Below are 17,643 nucleotides of genomic sequence, written 5' to 3' on the forward strand. Positions count from 1 at the left end.
GTGATTTGTTTCAAGAAGTTGAAGTTATCAAAATTACCAGACAAGAATTTTTTTCATTCCCGTAACCTTTTTCCTTTGAGCCACAATAACCTGCAGATAGGGAATGGGCGGGAATGAAGTCTTGTAGCTCCTGGCAAAATCTTCGAGAACATTAAAAAATAGAAAAGGGACAAGCAAAAAGAATCAATGATTTGCACAGAGAGGTAATGAGATCTTTTTTGCGCAAATGTCACATTAAAAAATCATTAGAGTTCAGTCACCGTATTAAAAATAACCCATTTTTAACACACAATCTCAGTCAGACTTTAATCCCTATAACTCGGACTGATCAATCCTGGTCAAAAACCAGTACGAAAGTTGAGAGCGGGGTCGATCTTCTTCTTGTAGTCTTCATCAAACTCTTCATTCTGAGCCACAGTGAAATGGTTCTTCCAGTCCCCAACCTTCCCTGCAGAGCCACAGTCACATGTTTAGACTCACTCATCAACCATCTTTACTGGGTTAAACCATTTTAGATACCTTTTCTCATGAAACGAGAAACGTTGAAATCCATCACGCCAAAGGTGGAATAGTTGACCATGTTGTTGTTTTTCATGCTATTAAAGTTAACCTTGCCTGAAATCTGTGTCTTCAGCTGCTCTGAAGGAGATAAACCAAGAAAGTTGCAGAGTTTGTTGATTTCTCTTCCTGTATCCTAAAGAAAAAAAAAGATGAGAGGCATTTAAAAGAACCATCACAATATTTAAACATATTCACTCATTTACCTCGATCATATCTTCATAAAACATGTAGTGGATGTTTGTGTAACTCTGTTTCTTCTTCCACCAGCCGTTCACATGGTCATACCAGGATCCATACAGCACTATAAACAAAGAGACACATCTGATGGTTCAAATATGAGCCACTCTGCTCCAGTACAGAGGTGAAAGGTCATTCCATACATACTCTGTCCTTGCATGAATCTTTGGAAATAGGTGTTCCAGTCTCCAGGATCTGGCTGCGTCAACGTCATGCGATCCATGTGAAAATATGACACCATGTTGTCTTTGGCGTTACGAGCCACATAAATGATCTGCACAGAGAGGACCATGTTTATAATGTATCACATCCAGGCCAGTGAGAGGATTTGGGACAAATCTACAGGTAAACTATGGCTTTCACATCTTTAAAGACTGTCACAAAATAAAACATGGCAAAACAGATCATTTCCCCACCTTACAGTTCTGCTCCCAAAATGATTTTGGCACAAACTGAACTGGAAAATGAGTTTTAATAATTCGTGGGGAGGTTGGAAGCTTCTCCAGCAGCTCAATTCCTGAACAAGAAAGAAAAAATTTACTTATACTCTATGTGAAAGGACTCTAGTGCATAGTACGACTATTATTTCACAGGGTTTGACCCTTTAATATCTCCTTGACCTGATCCCATAGATGGGAAGGCAATCTCCAAGAAGGGAACTCTCTCATAAATGGGAATGGTTGTTTGACGCTCTGGGGAAGTCTGGCCAAAGTACAACAGGTCGAGGATGTAGGAAACCCATGTTGTTCCTGGGGTGGTGAACATAAATTCATCACGTTTAAACACAGGGTTACCTTGTAAACAGACTCTCTGCATACACCAACCTGCTTTAGGGTACGTGGCAACGAGGATATCGTCTGGTCTTGCCTGAAAGCTTTCAACCTTCTCCCAGTTGGATGTCAAGTAGTGGATCATAGGCACTCCATGGAAGTCAAAGAGTTCTGCTCGAACAGGCACCTCCTTTTTGTCGGGGTCATGTTGGGACTGCAGATGTTAGAAGTTACAGCTTATTCTGGTGCAAATGTTTAAGTAACTGATTAATATTGCACACCATCGCTCAAATAAAACAAACAAAAATGATAATAAGCATATGTTTGAGGAGTACTGAGCATGAAGCTTACATACAGTGTTCATCATCACTGTGTCACAGTCAAATGTGGACAAAGATATTAAAACTGAAACTTTAGGAGGATTGGAAAAGGTACTAATTGCAGCCTGCCAGCCTGATTTTGTTTCCCATCCTGACATTTCTACCACAACTGTATGAACACCATGTTGGAGTGAATGATTTGATAATGACCCACCTTATCAGGATCTGCAGACATTTTCTGTTCCTCTGCTGGATTCTCTGTTGAACAACTTGAAACTGTTGTTCCAGATGTGAGCTTCAAGCTCAGTCAGCTTCCTGGTATTGCATAAGCAGAGTCAATCCATATGTTCTTTTTAGAGGTCTCCACCTTTTTTTCCCTCTTTGTCACACCCCCCTTTTGAAGAACTACTCTCAGTCCCACCTCGCTTGCAAACAAGCAAAGGTCCACAATATATCAACAAAATGATGAACTGTCTACAAGAAACAGCTCCTCTAATCAGTGCACCACTTTGTAAACTGGGGGGGAAAAAAACACTGACAGCGCAGATCACCGCTAAGCAGTTCAATGTTCCACATATTGTAACTTACGCCATAGTGTAGAGTAGGTAAATGCACTAGTAACCCAAAGTTACATAACATAGTGGGTTGGTTTATTATTGAAAGCACACATCTTTGATCTTTGGACAAGCATATGTCATTCCACGATCCGAAATATCACCAAAACCATCAGTTCCTTTGCCCGCCATCGACATTTCCTGAAAATGTCATTTAAACTCATTTGTGAGCAAAATTACTCGAAACGTCATAAACGCCTTTTATCTCATAACCTCCAGCAGAGTTCAAAATAAATAAAACACGCTGGTTTGGCGACATCTACTGGACAGTCTTTGACATAACATTTAAATGTGATAATAAAGGGCAGCTTTGTTTAATAAATGTTCTATGCGCACCGTGATATGGTCGATGTTTTTTTTAATTGACATTGAAGATATACTATATTTGTCGCATGATATAACTTCACAATATGCTGTATGCAAAGATTGATAGAAATACAAAATATTTTTCGTTTTCTCCCAGTGAAGACAGAAAAGGGAGCACGTGCCGCCTCCTCTGAGGCTGCAGTGCTTTAATAAGCTGCTCACCTGCAGTAAAATATCACAATCATTCCAAAGTTTAGTGTTCCTGTAGATGAATGCAAGTACATAACACTGGTTCCATTCTGTTTCTTTTCCCTCACTAATGGGACACATTTGCACAATCGGAGCTACCCGACACAATGATAAATAAGTTATATTCTATGGTCAAAGTTAAAAAAGAAATGAAAATGCAGATGTTTTTAAAACGTACCCATCAACTATTCTGAAACAATACCATAAAAGGAAACCTTCTTTGCATTTCTTCTCATCGTAACAGATCCGTTGTAATAGAACATTCTGTTGTCTATGTAGTAGTTTGTATCATATAACATGATATAACGAAAATCATGAAAATGGCCCAGTTAGTGTGATCAAACTGTGCCAAACAGAAAGGCATATTTATTCCCATGGTATGAAATGGGCAGAGTGGAAAGTGACGTCTGTAAAGACCGTCGCAACCAGGAACATCTTTAAGAAATCTATGCTTGTAACTGAATATGCAGAGTGAAAGACAGCACTGAAAGACAAAACATTAAAACTCTTCAAATTGTTGAAAATCTGAAATAAAATATGGCGCCATACAGTGTACAGTGTCAAAGAGGCAAACAACCTTGTGCTGTATAACAATAGTTCCACTGCAGTGACCCTTTCGTCACCAAGGCTGCCCTTATTTGATGCTCTGGGGGAACATTGCCCAGGAACATACACGTTTCCCTCACATGGCAGAGTGATTCACACTGACTGAATTTCAACTAGACAAAAAATACAAAAGGATCAAAAGTCCCCACTCGCAGAAAATATAAGCATACAAATATATATCTGAGGGGCTGAGATTAATCACCAGAGTCAGAAGTGTGGAAAAAATTTCATTACGAAACTTGATTAAGTTTAGAGGTTGTAAAATGTGATAATGATTAACTTGCAGCAGTTTACAGCTGACAAGTGTAGGTCTGAAAACAGGTCAGTGATGTCAGAAATGTGTTGAATGACATTGTTGATATGCAAAAAGAAGCGTGAACGCAAACTTGAAAATAATGTATTCTTGTGAGTCGATATAGACGACTCACACAGACACATAATACAGACACCACAATTCGGATTTGTTAAAATGTTCAGTTGGTTCAGAGAAAAACATTTATCTGTCAGACTTTATAGTCCATAAGATCATTCCAGGTCAGATGTTGGTGCAGAAGATAAGAGCAGGGTTGATCTTCTTCTTGAAGTCTTCATCAAACTCTTCATTCTGAGCCACGGTGAAATCGTTCTTCCAGTCCCCAACCTTCCCTGCAGAGCCACAGTCACATGTCTAGACTCACTCATCAACCATCTTTACTGGGTTAAACCATTTTAGATACCTTTTCTCATGAAGCGTGAAATTGTGAAATCCATGTCTGTGTCAGTAGAATAGTTGACCATGTCGTTGTTTTTCATGCTATCAAAGTTAACCTTGCCTAAAATCTGTGTGTTTATCTGCTCTGAAGGAGATAAACCAAGAAACTTGCAGAGTTTGTTGATTTCTCTTCCTGTATCCTAAAGAAGAAAGAGAATGTTTAAGAAGGGAGATTTGCAATATTTAAATATATTCCCTCAATTACCTCGATCATATCCTCATAAAACATGTAGTGGATGTTTGTGTAACTCTGTTTCTTCTTCCACCAGCCGTTCACATGGTCATACCAGGATCCATACAGCACTATAAACAAAGAGACACATCTGATGGTTCAAATATGAGCCACTCTGCTCCAGTACAGAGGTGAAAGGTCATTCCATACATACACTGTCCTTGCATGAATCTTTGGAAATATGTGTTCCAGTCTCCAGGATCTGGAAATGTCAACGTCATGCGATCCATGTGAAAATATGACACCATGTTGTCTTTGGCGTTACGAGCCACATAAATGATCTGTACATGGAGGACAATGTTGCCAATTAACCTTGTCTGTGAGAGGCTTAGGTAATAATCCACAGGTAGTTTGGCTTTCACATCTTTAAAGACTGTGTAACAAAATAAAATACAACAAAACAGATCATTTCCCCACCTTACAGTTCTGCTCCCAAAAGGATTTTGGCACAAATTGAACTGGAAAATGAGTTTTAATTATTCGTGGGGAGGTTGGAAGCTTCTCCAGCAGCTCAGTTCCTGAATAGGGAACAAATAAATAAGACGATTAACAAGTATTGCCTGTTTACAGTGTTGAACTCATTAACATGGACATCTGTTCAACCTGAATCCAGGTTGGGAAAGGAGCTCTCCAAATAGGGAACTCTCTCATAAATGGGAATAGATGTTTGACGCTCTGGGGAAGTCTGGCCAAAGTACAGCAGGTCAAGGATGTAGGAAACCCATGTTGTTCCTGGGGTATTGAACATAAAATCATCACGTTTAAACACAGGGTTACCTTGTAAACAGACTCTCTGCATACACCAACCTGCTTTAGGGTACGTGGCAACGAGGATATCGTCTGGTCTGGCCTGAAAGCTTTGAACCTTCTCCCAGTTAGATGTCAAGTAGTGGATCATCGGCACTCCATGGAAGTCAAAGAGTTCTGCTCGAACGGGCACCTCCTTTATTTATTTTTTTTTATAAAAAAGAAAATTAAAAAACATTTGTTTCAAGGAGGATTCTAGAGGAGGGAAATGCAGTGTTCATCACTACTGTTTGTATCAAAGTCAAATGTAAATGAAGAAATAAAACCCGAAATTGAGAGATTAGAAAATGTTCAAACTGCAGCCTTTCGTTATCCATCCTGACATTTCTACCATTGCTGCATGAACTGCACATTGGAGTGAATGACATGATGATGACCCACCTTAGCAGGATCTGCAGACATTTTCTGTTCTTCTGCTTTAGTCTCTGTTGAATAACTTGAAACTGTTGTTCCGGATGTGAGCTTCAGGCCCATTCAGCTTCTTGTTAGAGTCAATCCAGCTGTTCGAGACACAGTTGATGGAGAAATAGATTTAGACATCGACACATTTCCAACAAGTAACTGTATGAACTGCATGTTGTGTTTCAACAAGTCAAAGACCTACCGTATCAAGACCTCCTGATAATGTGTGTTCCTATGCTGGATTCTCTTGAATCTCTCAAAGCTATTTATTCAGTTCAGTTCCACATTTCGAGCCCAGCTCCTCCTCTTTCCCTTCCCAAAATCAAGCTCAAATATATTTGGGGGACAAGCAACAAAAGAAAAGATCAATTATATAATTTCCTATTCAGATTGTTTCCTTTAAGAGTTTTGTAGGCAAAATTACGAACAAACAAATCATATATTTATTGCTGAAGAAATGTTTAAGAAAGACTGAAACCTCTAGTAATGTGATCGAGAATGTTGGTATGAACGGCAGCTGTCAGTGGAAGTCCAAGTCTCAGTGATAACGATATGATATTGGACATATGGTATCGATGACATATTAACAGGGAGCTTTACTGCATATAAAAAACTTTCACATGGATGATATCAACTTTCAACTTTTTACATATATATTATGCCAAGAACATATATTCTTTGGAATCTGGCACCCCCGTTCTTTTGCAAGACAACCTGGAAATTAACCTGTTTTCTATGGTGTTTGAAGCTTTAATGCAACCTATAAAATTCTAGGCAGAGCCAAGGGCCAGAGGGAGTCTGGTTTGGGAACCACAGGATTTCATCTTTGCTTTTGGCAGATGATGTTGTCCTGTTGGTCTCCTTAAACCAGGACCTCCAGGATGTACTGGTGCAGTTTGCTTCCGAGTGTGAAGCAGCTGGGATGAAAATTAGCACCTCCAAATCCGAGGCCATGGTTCTCGACGGGAAAAGGGTGGTTTGCCCACTCCTGGTTGGTGCAGAAGTTCTGCCTCAGGTGGAGGAGTTCATGTATCCTGGGGTCTTGTTCACGAGTGAGGAAAGGGTGGAGCGTGAGACTGTTAGAGGGATCGGTGCAGCTTCTAGAGTTATGCAGACGGTGTAGAGAGAGCTTTGCCACAAGGTGAAGCTCTCGATTTACCGGGCAGTCTACGCTCCTACTTTCACCTCACCTGGGTGGTCAGAACATATAAAAACGAATGTTTCCTGACACGGATGTGGTGGGATCCACTTGCAACACGCCAGTTACAGACAGTTTTAACAGACAGCTTTATTCAAGGCACGCAGGGTCAAAACCAATAGGTCAAATCAAACTTTATGTTGGAAAGTCAGGCATGGAGCAATAACAATCTGGCAAGGCGTTAATGTCCAAGAGTGGCTTAAATAGGCCGAAGATGGAGCAACATGTGACAATGATGAACTGATCAGATGGGTGTGGAGCAGGGGCCTGGCAGAGTGAGTGGAATTTTCCACCTCAGCACGAGAGTGGAAGAGCAGGAAGTGACACTTTCCCTTTGTTTGCTCTCTAAAGCTTACATGAACTTACTCTTTGCCTTTTGTGTTTGGATATTTCTAGCTAGCTCTAGAATTTGTCCAACCTACGTCCTTTTGTGCTACAATAAGAAATTCCCAGCATGCATTGGGACAGTGTGTTATTACTATAACTTCAAGCATTTGTATCCAAGGTAGTTTTCTCTGTCAACTGGACTGGGTTTCTTCTCTTGAAAACGTTTCGCCTTCTATCCAGAAGGCTTCTTCAGTTCTGAAATCGCTGGGGAGAGAGCTTGAAAATATATAGCCCCTGTGGACCATTTGCATGCTAATGATCTGGGTGGTCACCTGAGAGTCATTAGCAGGGTCGTTGGTCGGGTCGTTCACCTAGTTTCTGTTGAGGTGTCTCCCCTTTGTCTGCTGGATCACATGGTGGTGAGTCACTGGGTCTCCTGGAATGGTGTGAATGTTTGTTTTGCTGTTGGTAGGAGTGGAGGACTGCATTGCATGTGGGTGATAGGAAGCGCCTCAGGCCACCACCTCTGTTTAAGGATGGTTTTTCCAATTTGACATGGATAGCTTCCTTGACTTCCCTTTCAAACCAGCGGTCTTCTCTGGCCAGTATCCTTACAACCTTACAACAACCTCTCCACAGAAGAATGGCACAACACAGACGCGCCACCTCTTCGGGTCAGGATTCAGCAGTCCACTTACATCTAAAGGAGAGTGGGCACTCCTTCGAGGACAGCCAAGTAAGGATACTGGCCAGAGACCGCTGGTCTTCTCCAGACTCCAGACTACTCAAGGACTGTGCAGATCAGCTCTGTGGAGTATTCAGTCTGGAGAGAGTTCCACTACTGTGGAAAACATCATGTGTGGTTCCGGTTCCTAAGACTGCGCACGCCAGGGAGCCCAACCACTTCCGGCCAGTGGCTTAAACCTCTCACCTGATGAAGACCATGGAGAGGATCATTCTCACCCACCTCCGACAGCTGGTGGACAACAAGATGAACCCTCTACAGTTTGCATATCGACCGGGCATTGGTCTGGATGACGCGGTCATCTACCTGCTGAACCAGTCACTCTCACACCTAGAGGGCACCAGGAGCACTGTGAGAGTCATGTTCTTTGATTTCTCCAGTGCCTTCAACTGTCACCTGGTTGCCTGGACCACCGACTACCTCACCAACAGTACGTGAGGCTCCGTGACTGTGAGTCCGACATGGTTGTCTGCAGCACGGGGGCCCCGCAGGGTACAGTTCTCTCTCCCTTCCTCTTCACTCTCTACACATCGGACTTCAGCCACAACTCGGACAGCTGCCACCTCCAGAAGTTCTCCGATGATACAGCCATCGTTGGACGTGTGTCTGAGGGGAACGAACTGGAGTACAGGGAGGTCATCACCAACTTTGTCGCCTGGTGTGAACTGAACCATCCGCGCATCAACACCAGCAAGACAAAGGAGGTGGTGATCGACTTCAGTAGGAAGGCTTCTCACACTGCACCCGTGAACATCCAGGGTTTGGACATTGAGATCGTGGAGGAGTACAAATACCTGGGTGTTCACCTCAACAATAAACTGGACTGGACTCATAACACAGACGCCCTGTACAAGAAGGGCCAAAGTCGTCTTCATCTGTTGAGGAGACTGAGGTCCTTTGGAGTGTGCAGGTCACTGCTTAGGACTTTTTATGAAAATGGAAAATGAGTTTTAATAATTCGTGGGGAGGTTGGAAGCTTCTCCAGCAGCTCAATTCCTGAATAAGAAAGAAAAAAATTACTTATACTCTATGTGAAAGGACTCTAGTGCATAGTACGACTATTATTTCACAGGGTTTGACCCTTTAATATCTCCTTGACCTGATCCCATAGATGGGAAGGCAATCTCCAAGAAGGGAACTCTCTCATAAATGGGAATAGATGTTTGACGCTCTGGGGAAGTCTGGCCAAAGTACAGCAGGTCGAGGATGTAGGAAACCCATGTTGTTCCTGGGGTGGTGAACATAAAATCATCACGTTTAAACACAGGGTTACCTTGTAAACAGACTCTCTGCATACACCAACCTGCTTTAGGGTACGTGGCAACGAGGATATCGTCTGGTCTTGCCTGAAAGCTTTGAACCTTCTCCCAGTTAGATGTCAAGTAGTGGATCAAAGGCACTCCGTGGAAGTCAAAGAGTTCTGCTCGAACGGGCACCTCCTTTTTGTCGGGGTCATGTTGGGACTGCAGATGTTAGAAGTTACAGCTTATTCTGGTGCAAATGTTTAAGTAACTGATTAATATTGCACACCATCGCTCAAATAAAACAAACAAAAATGATAATAAGCATATGTTTGAGGAGTACTGAGCATGAAGCTTGCATACAGTGTTCATCATCACTGTGTCACAGTCAAATGTGGACAAAGATATTAAAACTGAAACTTTAGGAGGATTGGAAAAGGTACTAATTGCAGCCTGCCAGCCTGATTTTGTTTCCCATCCTGACATTTCTACCACAACTGTATGAACACCATGTTGGAGTGAATGATTTGATAATGACCCACCTTATCAGGATCTGCAGACATTTTCTGTTCCTCTGCTGGATTCTCTGTTGAACAACTTGAAACTGTTGTTCCAGATGTGAGCTTCAAGCTCAGTCAGCTTCCTGGTATTGCATAAGCAGAGTCAATCCATATGTTCTTTTTAGAGGTCTCCACCTTTTTTTCCCTCTTTGTCACACCCCCCTTTTGAAGAACTACTCTCAGTCCCACCTCGCTTGCAAACAAGCAAAGGTCCACAATATATCAACAAAATGATGAACTGTCTACAAGAAACAGCTCCTCTAATCAGTGCACCACTTTGTAAACTGCGGGGGAAAAAAACACTGACAGCGCAGATCACCGCAAAGCAGTTCAATGTTCCACATATTGTAACTTACGCCATAGTGTAGAGTAGGTAAATGCACTAGTAACCCAAAGTTACATAACATAGTGGGTTGGTTTATTATTGAAAGCACACATCTTTGATCTTTGGACAAGCATATGTCATTCCACGATCCGAAATATCACCAAAACCATCAGTTCCTTTGCCCGCCATCGACATTTCCTGAAAATGTCCTTTAAACTCATTTGTGAGCAAAATTACTCGAAACGTCATAAACGCCTTTTATCTCATAACCTCCAGCAGAGTTCAAAATAAATCAAACACGCTGGTTTGGCGACATCTACTGGACAGTCTTTGACATAACATTTAAATGTGATAATAAAGGGCAGCTTTGTTTAATAAATGTTCTATGCGCACCGTGATATGGTCGATGTTTTTTTTAATTGACATTGAAGATATACTATATTTGTCGCATGATATAACTTCACAATATGCTGTATGCAAAGATTGATAGAAATACAAAATATTTTTCGTTTTCTCCCAGTGAAGACAGAAAAGGGAGCACGTGCCGCCTCCTCTGAGGCTGCAGTGCTTTAATAAGCTGCTCACCTGCAGTAAAATATCACAATCATTCCAAAGTTTAGTGTTCCTGTAGATGAATGCAAGTACATAACACTGGTTCCATTCTGTTTCTTTTCCCTCACTAATGGGACACATTTGCACAATCGGAGCTACCCGACACAATGATAAATAAGTTATATTCTATGGTCAAAGTTAAAAAAGAAATGAAAATGCAGATGTTTTTAAAACGTACCCATCAACTATTCTGAAACAATACCATAAAAGGAAACCTTCTTTGCATTTCTTCTCATCGTAACAGATCCGTTGTAATAGAACATTCTGTTGTCTATGTAGTAGTTTGTATCATATAACATGATATAACGAAAATCATGAAAATGGCCCAGTTAGTGTGATCAAACTGTGCCAAACAGAAAGGCATATTTATTCCCATGGTATGAAATGGGCAGAGTGGAAAGTGACGTCTGTAAAGACCGTCGCAACCAGGAACATCTTTAAGAAATCTATGCTTGTAACTGAATATGCAGAGTGAAAGACAGCACTGAAAGACAAAACATTAAAACTCTTCAAATTGTTGAAAATCTGAAATAAAATATGGCGCCATACAGTGTACAGTGTCAAAGAGGCAAACAACCTTGTGCTGTATAACAATAGTTCCACTGCAGTGACCCTTTCGTCACCAAGGCTGCCCTTATTTGATGCTCTGGGGGAACATTGCCCAGGAACATACACGTTTCCCTCACATGGCAGAGTGATTCACACTGACTGAATTTCAACTAGACAAAAAATACAAAAGGATCAAAAGTCCCCACTCGCAGAAAATATAAGCATACAAATATATATCTGAGGGGCTGAGATTAATCACCAGAGTCAGAAGTGTGGAAAAAATTTCATTACGAAACTTGATTAAGTTTAGAGGTTGTAAAATGTGATAATGATTAACTTGCAGCAGTTTACAGCTGACAAGTGTAGGTCTGAAAACAGGTCAGTGATGTCAGAAATGTGTTGAATGACATTGTTGATATGCAAAAAGAAGCGTGAACGCAAACTTGAAAATAATGTATTCTTGTGAGTCGATATAGACGACTCACACAGACACATAATACAGACACCACAATTCGGATTTGTTAAAATGTTCAGTTGGTTCAGAGAAAAACATTTATCTGTCAGACTTTATAGTCCATAAGATCATTCCAGGTCAGATGTTGGTGCAGAAGATAAGAGCAGGGTTGATCTTCTTCTTGAAGTCTTCATCAAACTCTTCGTTCTGAGCCACGGTGAAATCGTTCTTCCAGTCCCCAACCTTCCCTGCAGAGCCACAGTCACATGTCTAGACTCACTCATCAACCATCTTTACTGGGTTAAACCATTTTAGATACCTTTTCTCATGAAGCGTGAAATTGTGAAATCCATGTCTGTGTCAGTAGAATAGTTGACCATGTCGTTGTTTTTCATGCTATCAAAGTTAACCTTGCCTAAAATCTGTGTGTTTATCCACCCTGAAGGAGACAAACCAAGAAACTTGCAGAGTTTGTTGATTTCTCTTCCTGTATCCTAAAGAAGAAAGAGAATGTTTAAGAAGGGAGATTTGCAATATTTAAATATATTCCCTCAATTACCTCGATCATATCTTCATAAAACATGTAGTGGATGTTTGTGTAACTCTGTTTCTTCTTCCACCAGCCGTTCACATGGTCATACCAGGATCCATACAGCACTATAAACAAAGAGACACATCTGATGGTTCAAATATGAGCCACTCTGCTCCAGTACAGAGGTGAAAGGTCATTCCATACATACACTGTCCTTGCATGAATCTTTGGAAATAGGTGTTCCAGTCTCCAGGATCTGGAAATGTCAACGTCATGCGATCCATGTGAAAATATGACACCATGTTGTCTTTGGCGTTACGAGCCACATAAATGATCTGTACATGGAGGACAATGTTGCCAATTAACCTCGTCTGTGAGAGGTTTAGGTAATAATCCACAGGTAGTTTGGCTTTCACATCTTTAAAGACTGTGTAACAAAATAAAATACAACAAAACAGATCATTTCCCCACCTTACAGTTCTGCTCCCAAAAGGATTTTGGCACAAATTGAACTGGAAAATGAGTTTTAATTATTCGTGGGGAGGTTGGAAGCTTCTCCAGCAGCTCAGTTCCTGAATAGGGAACAAATAAATAAGACGATTAACAAGTATTGCCTGTTTACAGTGTTGAACTCATTAACATGGACATCTGTTCAACCTGAATCCAGGTTGGGAAAGGAGCTCTCCAAATAGGGAACTCTCTCATAAATGGGAATAGATGTTTGACGCTCTGGGGAAGTCTGGCCAAAGTACAGCAGGTCAAGGATGTAGGAAACCCATGTTGTTCCTGGGGTATTGAACATAAAATCATCACGTTTAAACACAGGGTTACCTTGTAAACAGACTCTCTGCATACACCAACCTGCTTTAGGGTACGTGGCAACGAGGATATCGTCTGGTCTGGCCTGAAAGCTTTGAACCTTCTCCCAGTTGGATGTCAAGTAGTGGATCATAGGCACTCCATGGAAGTCAAAGAGTTCTGCTCGAACGGGCACCTCCTTTATTTATTTTTTTTATAAAAAAGAAAATTAAAAAAAAATTGTTTCAAGGAGGATTCTAGAGGGAAATGCAGTGTTCATCACTACTGTTTGTATCAAAGTCAAATGTAAATGAAGAAATAAAACCTGAAATTGAGAGATTAGAAAATGTTCAAACTGCAGCCTTTCGTTATCCATCCTGACATTTCTACCAATGCTCCATGAACTGCACATTGGAGTGAATGACATGATGATGACCCACCTTAGCAGGATCTGCAGACATTTTCCGTTCTTCTGCTTTAGTCTCTGTTGAATAACTTGAAACAATTTTGTTCACTTCAATTCCACATTTCGAGCACAGCTCCTCCTCTTTCCCTTCCCCTTTCAAGCTCAATCATTAGTTTCTTCTCTGATCAAGTTGGCATTAACCCTTTTAAAGCAAATTCATAATTTATATTTTCTCCTGATGTCCAACCATGATCCGGGTCCAGAACTGGGAATCGGGATTTTTTTCTGGCGACACTTTAATCTTGTATTCATTTTATGCATACACTTTATTTCAAGGTTGCTCCTGTTACTTTTACTCCAAAGTGCAGTATATTTGGGGGACAAGCAGCAAAGGAAAAAAATCATTTGTACAATTTTCCATGCAGAATGTTTCCTTAATCAGTTGTTTCCGCATAATGAGTACTAATATATTTATTGCTGAAGAAATGTTTAAGAGAGACTGAACCCTCTATCAATGTGATCAAGAATGTTGGTGTGAACTGTAGAGAGGATCGTTTTCACCCACCTCCGACAGCTGGTGGACAGCAAGATGGACCCTCTACAGTTTGCTTATCGACTGGGCATTGGTGTGGATGACGCAGTCATCTACCTGCTGAACCAGTCACTCTCACACCTAGAGAGCACCGGGAGCACTGTGAGAGTCATGTTCTTTGATTTCTTCAGTGCCTTCAACACAATCCAGCCATCATTGCTGAGAGGGAAAATGGAGGGAGCCGGAGTCAACTGTCACCTGGTTGCCTGGACCACCGACTACCTCACCAACAGTACGTGAGGCTCCGTGACTGTGAGTCCGACATGGTTGTCTGCAGCACGGGGGTCCCGCAGGGTACAGTACTCTCTCCCTTCCTCTTCACTCTCTACACATCGGACTTCAGCCACAACTCGGACAGCTGCCACCTCCAGAAGTTCTCCGATGATACAGCCATCGTTGGACATGTGTCTGAGGGGAACGAGGTCATCGCCAACTTTGTCGCCTGGTGTGAACTGAACCATCCGCGCATCAACACCAGCAAGACAAAGGAGGTGGTGATCGACTTCAGTAGGAAGGCTTCTCACACTGCACCCGTGAACATCCAGGGTTTGGACATTGAGATCGTGGAGGAGTACAAATACCTGGGTGTTCACATCAACAATAAACTGGATTGGACTCATAACACAGACGCCCTGTACAAGAAGGGCCAAAGTCGTCTTCATCTGTTGAGGAGACTGAGGTCCTTTGGAGTGTGCAGGTCACTGCTTCGGACTTTTTATGACTGTGGTGGCATCGGTGATCTTCTACGCTGTGGTCTGCTGGAGCTGTGGAAGCTCAGAGAGGGACAGGAAGAGACTCAACAAACTGGTCAGAAGGGCTGGCTCACTCCTGGACTGTTCTCTGGACTCCATTGACGAGGTGGGTGAGAGGAGGATGTTGGCCAAGTTGACATCAATTATCAGCTGACATCCCCTCTCACCCCCTACACGAGACTGTGGGGGCCTTAAGCAGCTCCTTCAGCAGCAGACTGTTACACCCACGGTGTAAAAGGGAACGTTACCGCAGGTCATTTATCCCAACTGCCTGGAATGTCTTATTTGCACATCCTATTTGCACCTTCATTTTTCTTCACACTGTCCGACACTCCTTCTGTACATAATTTTCAATTTCTGTATATACTGTACAATGTACATAATATAAGAGTCTTTTTATTTTTTTTATTTTTTTTTATTTTAGTATTTTTCTGTATTGCACACCACGGGCTACCGCTGTAACGTGTAATTTGGGTGTAATGTGGGATCAATAAAGTTTTTTATCCTTATCCTTATCCTTATTATCTGGAATGATACACTAGGGGGCGTCCAAGAGACCTTGCGCAGAGAGCGGATTTGAAACGGCTGAAGCTCTTCTAAGAGAACATTTTGTGGATGAAACGAAGATCACGGCAGCGTACATGGACAAGATACACAACTGGCCAGTGCTCAAAAACGTTTCTTCACTTCAGGATTTGATCTTTAGGACACGAGAGAACTGGACATGCCTGCCAATCTCAAACTCATTCTGACTAAACTTCCATATAATAATAATAATCATTATTATCATTATATGGAAATTATTATTATTATTATTATTATTATTATTATTATTATTATTATTATTATCGGATCTTAGCTGTTCTTAGGACTGTGCTCTCCTGGACAGAGATCTCAGATGTGGTTTCTGGTATCTGTTGGAGCCATCTACTCAGCTTGGGGGTTACTGCCCCTAGTAGTATATACAGTATATATAATGTATACTATATTTTTGTCAAAATTGATTCGTCTGCAATGAGGAGAGAGCACTTTACTATAAATGTCTGGGCTGTTAATAAACAACGTAATGAACTAATGGAAATCGATCAAAGCAACATCAGTTGTTTATTCTGTTCATTACGCCACTGCAAAGGACTGTCCAAAGATCATAAAAATCAAACACCGTGAAATAATTTACTTTTTACAGGGAAAGGGAGCTTGCTAGGGGTCTCTTAACAATGGACACTGGAGCAAAAAATGTGTTACGCCCAAAACTTGTGGAAAATGCAAACAGAGTTACATATTCATGTTAAAAGGTGGACATGACAGTGAGCTCCAGAGACTCATGCAGCATTAAACCTGAGCCAACTCCAAACAACACACCTCTATTGGCTGAACCTTTTGGAACCCAAAGGTGGGGAGCAATATAAAGGTGTCTTCCAGTTCAAGTAAGGAAGAAAAGGCAATACAGTCATTAAAACCTATGTATTTTTGCAAAATGGGTCAATAGCTATGCTTTGCTCTTAAGATCTAATCCAAAAGCTGAAACTAAATGGAAAAAGTTTAAAAATATGCTTGTTAACAATGAGTAGCAAAAAAGCTGTGTCAACATACATTGTCAGTGGCCTGGAAGTATGCCAGTATACTGGAGCAAGGTATCACAATCTTCTTGAGGTTTTCTCAAGAAGTGTGAGAGTTTAGAGTATTCTCATTTCAGAAAGCACTGCTGAAGTAGCATTGTTGATTGGACCAAACAACTATGGTGTGGCTCTACAGTGGCCCTAGAGTGTCTCAATGACAAATTCCAACATGAGTAGGCAAAGTTCGTCAATGATCAGCAATACCACCAGTATCAGTAATGTATGAAGACTGTGTATTCTACATACCTCAACGTGGTGTTTACCATGCATGCAAATTAAAGTTTCGGGTCATTTTGACAAAATGTAAACATATATCTCTGAATAATCAACCCTTATAGGGCCCAAATCTTACAAGTTCCTTGATAGGTGCTTCTAAATTTCAGACAAGAGCCCTTCACCTTTATGTTCGATGTAAAATCTGTTTTATCAAGTGATAGTGGCAGAGGGCGACTGGCATGTCTGGGCTTTCCAAACATCAGTCCATGCTTACATTGTGGAAATTGAGTACTAGTCAATGTCACTCTGGACATTCAGTTCACCTCTCCCTGCTAATGCTGCCTGCTTATAAGACACTCATAATCAGGACCAAAGCATGCAGCAAGGAGATTAGGGTCTAACTGGCCTCTCGGCTAATACAGTCGAAGGACTGCTTAAAGAACACAACTGGACTGTCTTTGGTTTGAACAGCCCTGATTTAGACCTGTACACAGCCTCAGTAGTGGCCTCCGTGAGGTTTTGCACAGAGACATCTACACCCACAAGGACAGAACATGTGTTTCCTACCCAGAAGAACTGGTTCAACAATGAGGCCAGGAACCTACTGAGGATCAGTAGTGCTACGTGCAAGGCCAGAGACTCTCTCTTTTCCTGTTACATGCTCAAGCTTGATTATTAGATTATAAGCTCCAGTAATCACTAATGCATTTATTAATTCATTTTAAAATATAAAGATGAACAACCACTGATGATTTCAGAACTGAGAATCTGGAATTTTTGTAGATAATTATTTAGACATATTGTAATTGTGATGCACTTATGCACTTATTATATTACATGTTCTCATTCTGTGTGTGTGTGT

General features: G+C 41.3%; 4 protein-coding genes across 5 annotated transcripts; all 4 read right to left on the reverse strand.

Annotated features, from left to right (window-relative positions):
* Positions 1 to 291: 291 nt before the first annotated feature.
* LOC101064076 (cytosolic sulfotransferase 3-like) lies at positions 292 to 2,279 on the reverse strand. Its single transcript, XM_029834498.1, has 8 exons — positions 2,103 to 2,279; positions 1,623 to 1,782; positions 1,419 to 1,547; positions 1,215 to 1,315; positions 946 to 1,072; positions 765 to 862; positions 520 to 694; positions 292 to 448 (listed from the first exon to the last, which is right to left on the reverse strand). Exons 1-8 carry the CDS (start codon positions 2,121 to 2,123, stop codon positions 339 to 341), a joined length of 921 nt encoding a protein of 306 aa, XP_029690358.1. The 5' UTR covers positions 2,124 to 2,279; the 3' UTR covers positions 292 to 338.
* A 1,107-nt stretch (positions 2,280 to 3,386) lies between these two features.
* Positions 3,387 to 6,407, reverse strand: LOC105419100 (cytosolic sulfotransferase 3-like). 2 transcript variants are annotated; one of them, XM_029834496.1, is made up of 9 exons: positions 6,058 to 6,402; positions 5,835 to 5,953; positions 5,454 to 5,589; positions 5,250 to 5,378; positions 5,064 to 5,164; positions 4,801 to 4,927; positions 4,620 to 4,717; positions 4,380 to 4,554; positions 3,387 to 4,308 (listed from the first exon to the last, which is right to left on the reverse strand). In XM_029834496.1, the coding sequence occupies exons 2-9, from the start codon at positions 5,925 to 5,927 to the stop codon at positions 4,199 to 4,201; spliced, it is 969 nt and encodes a 322-aa protein (XP_029690356.1). In that variant the 5' UTR covers positions 5,928 to 5,953; positions 6,058 to 6,402; the 3' UTR covers positions 3,387 to 4,198. The 2 variants fall into 2 exon arrangements, with proteins under 2 accessions (XP_029690356.1, XP_029690357.1); XM_029834497.1 differs by having other exon boundaries at positions 4,195 to 4,330; positions 6,058 to 6,407.
* Positions 6,408 to 8,958: 2,551 nt separating this feature from the next.
* LOC105416196 (cytosolic sulfotransferase 3-like) lies at positions 8,959 to 10,200 on the reverse strand. Its single transcript, XM_029834507.1, has 4 exons — positions 9,909 to 10,200; positions 9,429 to 9,588; positions 9,225 to 9,353; positions 8,959 to 9,121 (listed from the first exon to the last, which is right to left on the reverse strand). The coding sequence occupies exons 1-4, from the start codon at positions 9,927 to 9,929 to the stop codon at positions 9,054 to 9,056; spliced, it is 378 nt and encodes a 125-aa protein (XP_029690367.1). The 5' UTR covers positions 9,930 to 10,200; the 3' UTR covers positions 8,959 to 9,053.
* A 992-nt stretch (positions 10,201 to 11,192) lies between these two features.
* LOC101066254 (cytosolic sulfotransferase 3-like) lies at positions 11,193 to 13,681 on the reverse strand. The gene is made up of 8 exons (XM_029834502.1): positions 13,637 to 13,681; positions 13,260 to 13,395; positions 13,056 to 13,184; positions 12,870 to 12,970; positions 12,607 to 12,733; positions 12,426 to 12,523; positions 12,186 to 12,360; positions 11,193 to 12,114 (listed from the first exon to the last, which is right to left on the reverse strand). Exons 1-8 carry the CDS (start codon positions 13,655 to 13,657, stop codon positions 12,005 to 12,007), a joined length of 897 nt encoding a protein of 298 aa, XP_029690362.1. The 5' UTR covers positions 13,658 to 13,681; the 3' UTR covers positions 11,193 to 12,004.
* Positions 13,682 to 17,643: the final 3,962 nt, after the last annotated feature.

This window comes from Takifugu rubripes, chromosome 3 (assembly GCF_901000725.2).
Source record: "Takifugu rubripes chromosome 3, fTakRub1.2, whole genome shotgun sequence".
In the NCBI taxonomy this organism is placed as follows: Eukaryota; Metazoa; Chordata; class Actinopteri; order Tetraodontiformes; family Tetraodontidae; genus Takifugu; species Takifugu rubripes.

Bases quoted from the DNA above. Each gene is read 5' to 3' on its own strand.
- LOC101064076 (XM_029834498.1), bottom strand. From the start codon at position 2,123: ATGTCTGCAGATCCTGATAAG. The intron at 1,316-1,418 runs GTCAAGGAGATA...TTTCTTGTTCAG, and splicing joins CTTCCCATCTATGGGATCAG to GAATTGAGCTGCTGGAGAAG. The intron at 695-764 runs GTAAATGAGTGA...TTTTTTCTTTAG, and splicing joins TTTATGAAGATATGATCGAG to GATACAGGAAGAGAAATCAA.
- LOC101066254 (XM_029834502.1), bottom strand. From the start codon at position 13,657: ATGTCTGCAGATCCTGCTAAG. The intron at 12,524-12,606 runs GTATGTATGGAA...CTTTGTTTATAG, and splicing joins AAGATTCATGCAAGGACAGT to TGCTGTATGGATCCTGGTAT. The intron at 12,115-12,185 runs GTATCTAAAATG...GTGGCTCTGCAG, and splicing joins TTCACGCTTCATGAGAAAAG to GGAAGGTTGGGGACTGGAAG.
- LOC105416196 (XM_029834507.1), bottom strand. From the start codon at position 9,929: ATGTCTGCAGATCCTGATAAG. The intron at 9,589-9,908 runs GTGGGTCATTAT...TAACATCTGCAG, and splicing joins TGTCTGCAGATCCTGATAAG to TCCCAACATGACCCCGACAA. The intron at 9,354-9,428 runs GTTGGTGTATGC...TCACCACCCCAG, and splicing joins TGCCACGTACCCTAAAGCAG to GAACAACATGGGTTTCCTAC.
- LOC105419100 (XM_029834496.1), bottom strand. From the start codon at position 5,927: ATGGGCCTGAAGCTCACATCCGGAACAACAGTTTCAAGTTATTCAACA. The intron at 5,379-5,453 runs GTTGGTGTATGC...TCAATACCCCAG, and splicing joins TGCCACGTACCCTAAAGCAG to GAACAACATGGGTTTCCTAC. The intron at 5,165-5,249 runs GTTGAACAGATG...TTCCCTATTCAG, and splicing joins CTTTCCCAACCTGGATTCAG to GAACTGAGCTGCTGGAGAAG.